Source organism: Brachyhypopomus gauderio, chromosome 1 (assembly GCF_052324685.1).
Source record: "Brachyhypopomus gauderio isolate BG-103 chromosome 1, BGAUD_0.2, whole genome shotgun sequence".
NCBI classification, from domain to species: domain Eukaryota; kingdom Metazoa; phylum Chordata; class Actinopteri; order Gymnotiformes; family Hypopomidae; genus Brachyhypopomus; species Brachyhypopomus gauderio.
Window position 1 is genome coordinate 15,396,049 of NC_135211.1, and position 8,330 is coordinate 15,404,378.

Below are 8,330 nucleotides of genomic sequence, written 5' to 3' on the forward strand. Positions count from 1 at the left end.
CTGGCATTAGTGTTTGTCTGCAAATAAAAGCCCCTTCTCCTCCCCCCCACCACGTTAGCTCATGCACTCTGTTCCTCTGTGGCATCTAGGGTGGTACAGGAGGGAGCAGAGCTAAACACCAAACACGCGTCATCAGTTAAAACACGCTCACTCATCCGCCTTCTGTTTAACAAATATTTAACGCGTCTTTTTTTTTTGTTTGTTTTTTTTTTTTAAGACCCCAGTAAGCTATTTAAAAACCAACTGCACATTAGATCTGAAACTTGCCTGTTCAACTTTTTCCTGCTTCTTTTCTGCAGTCCAAGGTGCTTCTTGTTTTATTCAGATATTAAGAATTTAACTAGGCCATTTCAGGAAATGAAAGAGTATTTGGGAGAGATGGATGTGCTGTAGTTCCTTGTCTGAAACCGTGACATAATGCCTGCCTTCAGTGTTAGCTGATTCTTCTCTTCCAGGAGCCTAACCATTAAGCCTGGCCATTTTACTGAAATCTCCATCTTTGGGCCTGTAATCGGTTCTCACTTAAAGCCACTTCCTCATTAAATTTAGGCCTCAGCACTGACGTCTTTTTGAATGTCATCCCAAGTTTACTAACATTTTACAAGTATTCAATATGTGCTGACTCATTCATTTTCGGTATTTATGTCGGACATTTATCGTTTTCTGTCAGGTGCTGTGAACACAACCCTCGCCGAGCCTAAAGCCAGAAAGCCAATCAGAAGGAAGCTCACCGTCTCGCCCCCGAATCCCAGCACCACCGTGCAGCATCTGGCTCCGCCCCACTGCCCTCCCGCCCTGCAAGAGGTCTTGCGCCAAGAGGGCATGTTCCCCCTGCAGTACACGGCCCGAGGCGTGCCCCAGCCACGCCCCCACCACCATCGACCCCGACTGCACGTTCGAGGTTGAGCGGCACCTGCAGGAGGAGGAGCCAAGCCCGGCCAACGCCACCGTCATCCTGTCCTCGGGATCGCCAGAGTCCGTCCCGGCGTCAGGCCTGAGCCAGCTCCGCATACTACACACCAACAACGTCAACGAGCCGGCCAAGAAGTACGAGAAGCCGGCCCACACATTGCTTCTCTACTCGCGTGTTTAACAGTAACCTGTTAGCAGTCGTTTCTCTGTGTGTGAGTGTTTTCTGGGTGTCAGTTTGTGTTGAGCACATGATTCAACCTTTAATACTGTCTGCTCTGGATTATGTGATGGGCCCCTTGGGTAGTCTGCAGCTTACGTCTGTGAATATCAGTCCGCTATGTGATTAACAAGAAGTCCTGAAGACTGGATGTTGAAGCCAACGCGCTCTCTGAAACCCAACACGTCTGCATGGTTGCGTTTCCTTCACTACGCCCTGCTGTGCTCTTCACTTTTGTGTTGGGTAGACGACGGTGACATTGTGGTCCTGTGTGATTTGTAGGTTGGACATTCCATCTCTCCTTGATCTTCGTCGGTCCAAGCCGTCCTACATGGCCATGACGTCTGCAGCACAGGGCAAGCGCAAACGCAACTGGTGAGTGTTCACACCTGGACTGGTGTGTGTGGAGGAGCCCATTCACTCACCAGTTTACACTTTTTTTTTTTTACGTGTGTGTGTGTGTGTGTGTGTGTGTGTGTGTGTGTGTGTGTGTGTGTGTGTTTCCAGCACTGGGAAGGAAACTGGACCAGACTTTTCTCAGGGTGTGACGGCGCCCAAGCGTATAAAGCGCGACCCCTCCGACACCTCGAAACCACTCCGCGTCCGGCGTTTTGGAGGTGAGTGCGGCCTCTCTCCCTGCAGCCAATCGGCACTGCTCTTTGGTCTTGTCCTGCACTAATAAGGACTTTCAGCAGATTATTGCTGGTGTTGTCATGCCGCCCAAGGCCCGCTCTCAGCTGCTTAGAAAGCTGGCCCTTTAGGCTCCGTCCACATTTCAGACATGACGCACGGTTGTCCCCTGTGGCATTTCCTAATTAAGCCTTTACATATAATCTATTACATTTGTCTAAGTGCAAATGAAGTGTTTGGGCTAGGCCACCTGACAGCTGTTAAACTGAGTGTAACACTTGGCCAAAAAAAGCCCCAGTGGCCTACAGTTCCCATCGACTCCTCAACTCTCACTCTCCATCTCACCAGCCTTGTCCTCCTCCTCCAGTTCTATAGAGCATTCTGGAACCTTCCGGAGTTTTACTCGGGTTTTATTCCCCACTTTTCTCCTTCCGTCTGCGAGCAGCATCTTCAGAGAACGAGCCCAGCAGGGGAGTGGTGCGCAGTGTGTCCGAGGGAAACCTCCACCTTCTGGGCCGGCGCAATCCCAGGGTCCCCTTCCTGAAGACTGCCAGCTTCTTCAAGACCAAGAGGAAGTGAACGCTCATTTAAATATGCCCTGAGAGTCCCATGCACTGCATGTGTGTGTGCACGCACACATAACACCCCAAAGCTCTCTCTCACACACACACACACACTCCAAGGCACACACACACACACACACCAAGGCTCACATACACAAAAGAGACACACTCATCAGGCTTTGTGAGGAGAACAAAAGAGGTGAAAGGTCATAATGGTGTAAATGCCAGACCTTTAGACTTGACTATATTGTAGTAGTGAGTTGTTTTAAAAATGTAAAGCCTGTTTCTTATTACATCGAAAAACTTTGTACAAAGAGTGTTTGAGCTTAATGTAAAGTGGGAATTAAAACTGTACATATTTAAGTGTACAAAATTTTTAGTGTTTTATCATTTTAACAATGTCATGCTTTTCCTGTCTTCTCTACCAGTGAGTTTGATGTACTTCCTGTCTGTGCTGCAGTACAGTTCAATAAAGAGCTATGTACTCTTCGGCTACATCTGCAGTTGCTTGCTTTGGAATAAAAATGTTTATGAGCCTGACACATCCCATTTTCATCAGAGAGGTTTTCCTTGGATTTTGGATAGTGAAAGTATAGTGGAGTTAGTAAAGGGAACCAATATGTATGTGGCTGACGGATATACATTGGTTATTTTCTTTGGTAAAAAAAAGTGTCATTGGGATTTCTGCGTTTACTGGAGACTTCGTACATGTGCAGTTTGAAAAGACTACACGGGGTTTTATTCGATGTACTTTCTCCTCTGAGTATAGCGATATAAAATTGTTCTTAAAATCAAATCTTATGTAGAGCAAGTTTGAAATGGCGCCAGACTGCTGACACTTGTGGTTGATGCTGTAAAGGCAGGAGCTCAAGTCCAGAGGAACGCCTTAACCACTCACCCCAGTGTCAGCTGAGCCCAGCAGTGGGGAAATGGTTCAGTTTGTGAAAGCACAAACTGGGGGGGGGGTGTAGTTGAAGGTTTGTTGCCGCAGAGAACCAGCAGCATACTGGTGCGTTCTGGCTTGAGGGTTTTTATAGTTTCATCATGCTGGCACATGGGCAGATTAGTTCGCCTTAGGACGGGCCTTCCTGAGCCTTGTTTGTTTTCTTCAGTGTGTTGGTTTGTTTGTTTGTATCCCCCCCCCCCCCCCCCCTCCCCAGGAAGGTGATGGAACATGTTATGTAACTATATTTGGTAACTTGGTGGGCTGTGATTCTTGTGACAGGTTTGCCCATATCATTGTGCATAAGTTTTTACATCCCTCACCACAGATGCTCATGTTGGACTGGACCAGTATCGATCGGTTGGTGGAACTGTTGTGGAGAGTTCCCCAACCCACAGACTCAACAGAAACGCGATCCAGTCGGCGAACCCCCCTGGGTTGCTGCTTTCATATTCTGCTGCCAAAGCTCACAAAGAAGTGATGTTGAACATGCAATTGGATACCTGCTTCCCTGTACAGTGGTTCTATTTAAGCACCGATCTCCAGGGCAACACACCAAGCCTCCGGTAGCACTGGACGTGTCTTCCCGTCCACTTTGATATTAGTTTAACAACTTTAGATTGTGCTACAGCCCCAGTAAGACCTTTGTGTTAGAGCATGCTTGCACTGACGCGTCTGCCTTCGCGCCCTTTCCTGTTCCTGCCATTGACGAACCTCTTCACTGAAGCCTTGTTTTTTTTTTTTTTTTTTTTGAAAGAGGGAGGTCTTGACTAAAGTTTATTAACTTCCTCTCGGCCAATGAAATGGCTTCTGTGTTACAAACACCATCCAATAAGACTGAACATGAGGCTGGAGGTGGATGTTGCTTAGCAACTGCAGGTAGAATCTGGGATCATGTTGAAGTCATTGTCTTATCTTGGTTCCATGAGAGACCATACGTGTATATCACAATGCTTTTCTGATGGAAATGTGGGGAAAAAATATATTTGTGTAATAAGATGCAAAGTTGTGTATTTCTAAGCCCCGAAAGGTCAATCAAATGGGGGTTGGGTGGTTTACTGTTCCCGTACCAGAGTGAGCCAGCAGAACTTGTGAATGTCTGTCAATAAGACGGACCATCCCCATGTTGGCCTTATGGCTTTGTCCAGATCAATGAGAACCAGTCCTCACTGTGATTACTGGTAGACCTCTCTATCCTTCCCAAATGCCACTGTCAGCAGCTCTGTGTGGGCAAACATCTAGATGGGAGTCTCAAGCAAAGCTAATATCAGATTGCAGATTGGCCGTGTGCAGTCATGTGAATTTCCTTTTTGCCAGTCTTAGAAGTTTTTGCCTATCAGAGAAGTACATCTTGTCTAGTATTTTGTTTATCTAAACACTGACTTTATCAGGAGACGAGGGTGTTTTTTTTTTTCAGCGGGGTTATGGGGGGATACAGAGTCCCGGGGACGCACTCCGCGTGTTGCTGCCATGACAGGTGAGTGGCGGAAGTCACGCTCGGGCTTCTACACACCGGCGTAAACAAACACACGCTGCACCTCCCACGACGCGACCACACCCCCCCCCCCCCCCCCCCCCCCCCCCCCAACAACCACCGCCCCTCATCCTCTAGCTCCACCCCCCCCCCCCCCCCCCCCCCCGAATAACCACCGCCCCTCATCCTCTAGCTCCACCTCCCCCACCCCCCCCCCAATAACCACCGCCCCTCATCCTCTAGCTCCACCCCCCCCCAATAACCACCGCCCCTCATCCTCTAGCTCCACCCCCCCCCCAATAACCACCGCCCCTCATCCTCTAGCTCCACCCCCCCCCAATAACCACCGCCCCTCATCCTCTAGCTCCACCTCCCCCCCCCCCCCCAATAACCACCACACCTCATCCTCTAGCTCCACCTCCCCCCCCCCCCCCCCAATAACCACCGCCCCTCATCCTCTAGCTCCACCTCCCCCCCCCCCCCCAATAACCACCACACCTCATCCTCTAGCTCCACCTCCCCCCCCCACCCCCCCCAAAACCACCACCCCCTCATCCTCTAGCTCCACCTCCCCCCCCCCCCCCCAATAACCACCACACCTCATCCTCTAGCTCCACCTCCCCCCCCCCACCCCCCCCAAAACCACCACCCCTCATCCTCTAGCTCCACCTCCCCCCCCCCCCCATAACCACCGCCCCTCATCCTCTAGCTCCACCTCCCCCCCCCCCCCATAACCACCGCCCCTCATCCTCTAGCTCCACCTCCCCCCCCCAATAACCACCGCCCCTCATCCTCTAGCTCCACCCCCCCCCATAACCACCGCCCCTCATCCTCTAGCTCCACCCCCCCCCCCCCCAATAACCACCACACCTCATCCTCTAGCTCCACCCCCCCCCCCCCCAATAACCACCGCCCCTCATCCTCTAGCTCCACCTCCCCCACCCTCAGGACCTGCAGCCAGCGTGCATCACAGATGCTGTCCTTTTGTCCCCCCGGCTAATTACAGTGGAGTCTGTTAGGAGAGCCGCCACTTTCATCCGCCACGTCCGCGCATGCTTCACACGCTGCTGCGCACGCTCTTCACATCTCCGACACGAGACACTGGAACGCCTTATTCGGGGCGGGTGTAAGGTGTCGTCGTCTGTCAAGTTGACGTTAACTGTATGCCGTGTGCCGCTGGTGATCTATCACATGCATGTGCTGTGCAGCGGAGCGTTTATTTATTATGTGATATTGAGGGACCACACTCGTTATCCTCTTCAAATATTTATGTATAGGCCTGGTATTCAACTCGGTCCTTCAATCTCCCAAGCATTCTGAGATATTCTTACCGACTGTGCACTGGAACGCTAGATTTATAATGAGTTATGTTGTAATTGCCACTTCTAGTGTAGGTGTTTACAAATGGTGCACAGTGTTTTGCCGCAACCCTTGAACCCTTGTTTGTTTTTTTGTTTATTTCTCCTTCTTTCCTATTTGGTTGATGTGTATTCTGGCTTTAGTCTATCCAGCAGTAATCAAAGCCATTTTAGTGTAGGGTTAATTATATGACCAGTACTATTCCATATCATTTTTAATGAATTTAAGTTATTACACCCTGTGTATTGAATCTTTTTCATTTAAATAATATTTTGTTATCTTCCACCTGTCCGGAAAGCGTCTCTAAGTTTGCATATTAGGGTCCAGGTTTTACTAAAGTGGGAAACTGAACTGATTTAGTGTTGAACAAATTTGGCACACAGTTCCAGGCAGGAACTACAGCAAGAACCCAATGTCATGCTCATAGTAAATGATTCAGCTCTTGTGTTTGGCTATTGTCTCACTGTGCGATGTTTGTGATATTAGTGAGGCGTCGTTTTGTTGGCTGGTCTCAACCGGAGGAGAATGGGCTTCCCTCTGAGTCTTGGTTCCTCTTGAGGTTTCTCCCTCACCACTGTCACCTCTGGCTTGCTGTGTTGGGCCTTGTAAAGCTGCTTTGTGACAACAGCCATTATAAAAAGCGCTTTTTAAATAAACTTTGATTCATAGTGTTGAAAAAACAAACTTGCAAGTGTGACGTGCAGGTAGTCGTGGATGTTGTACTTTGACTAAGACAGTGTTTGAGCATTTTGACATAAACTGACAGGATAAAGAGAAGCCCCAGGGCTTAAGTTACTGTGGGCAACACGGTGGCTTGCTCTGTCCTGGGTGTTGTCCTCTGTCCACTTCCTGTTCCCGGGTCAGATCCCCAGGTGGCGGAGGTTTTCGGTGGACAGTTCGTTGTGCTCATTTGGCTGCCACTTCTCACCAGCGTGTGACTGGATGTAAAAGGTTGTGCCTGTGTTAATGGTAAAGTACATATTGTAAAGCACATGTGCATGTATATCCTCTGGTGTGCTACTCCAGTTGTATACAAACAGCCTCTGGTGTGCCAGTATAAACCCACTGATATAGAATAATGGTAGTCAAATCACCTGGCATTTGAATAAGGACAGATATTAAAAGAAAGTTAAAATAAACTAGTATACACAGGCGTATGATTGAAATGAATGATTTCATGGGGAGAAACAGTGTGATAAAATTCAAAGAAAACTACACTGGCAGAGAGAGTAGACGAAAATGAATGACAGAATGGTAATAGATAAATGCCTGACAGGATGAGGATAACGAATAAGTGTGATTTGATTTGTACGACCACCTGAGACTGGACCAGAAATAGAAGTTGACTCAGCTGCAGTCTGGGTGAGAGTTGTGTAAAATGTCCTGGTCTCCTATAGTGCCTCTGAAGACCTTTGAGAGCGCAACCTTGAAGTCAAACCAAGGAAAGTGGAATGAGAAAAGGAGACCTGGGTCAGGGCCGAAAATGCAACGTAACAGTGGTGCCTGGTTCTTATTGTCCAAATACGCATTTACAAAAGAAGAAAGTCACCATGTTGAAATGTCTTTCTTAAGGACATATCTTAATACTTAACAAAGTATTACTGTTATGATTGTGATTGTTTTCAAAAATAAACATTCAACCATTTTATTTGTGCATTGGATGATAGATACATCAGTTCTGTCATATACTGTTCATATAAAATCAGACCATAAGAAAGCATAAGATAAACAGAAAAAAACTGAGATAAACCAATGTATACATACTGTATCCATGTAATTGTTGGAACTTTATTTCAGTGACTGTCCAGTTGTAAGGCTAAAGACATCCTTATAAGGAACCTCCGTGTCTCACCCTAGGCACTACAGAAATGTTCATTATCTTCTTGATAAACAACTTTCCCCAAAAAATAACATTCATGTCATGAACTCCTAATGTGGACACCTGATTTAAAAGAAGTTGCTTCATTTCTATGTAAAGAATTTCTATTAAATGCACTGTACCATTCAGAATCGGATTCTACCAGCCTCCCAAAGCAAAAGCAGCACACAGGTCATCATGCTACAACCACAATTAACTATGCTGATTCAATTCAGAGCCAATCGGTTCCATCGAGTGGTGTAAAACAGTTAGCGCTATGTCTGAGTCCAAATCGGAGGAGAAAAATGTAGTTAAAGGTCATTGTATCACAAGCCGCCCTTCGCCAAGAACAGAAGATGAGGTCAATGTCTGAG

General features: G+C 47.7%; 1 protein-coding gene across 1 annotated transcript in view; it reads left to right on the forward strand.

Annotated features, from left to right (window-relative positions):
• kif18a (kinesin family member 18A) overlaps positions 1–2,817 on the forward strand; it is a 22,171-nt gene extending 19,354 nt beyond the window's left edge. Inside the window, 5 exon segments of the mRNA XM_076998799.1 lie at positions 671–843; positions 845–1,047; positions 1,412–1,504; positions 1,637–1,746; positions 2,205–2,817. Of these exon segments, the coding sequence (XP_076854914.1) occupies positions 671–843; positions 845–1,047; positions 1,412–1,504; positions 1,637–1,746; positions 2,205–2,338 (713 nt within the window). The 3' untranslated portion in view covers positions 2,339–2,817.
• The last annotated feature ends 5,513 nt before the right edge of the window (positions 2,818–8,330 follow it).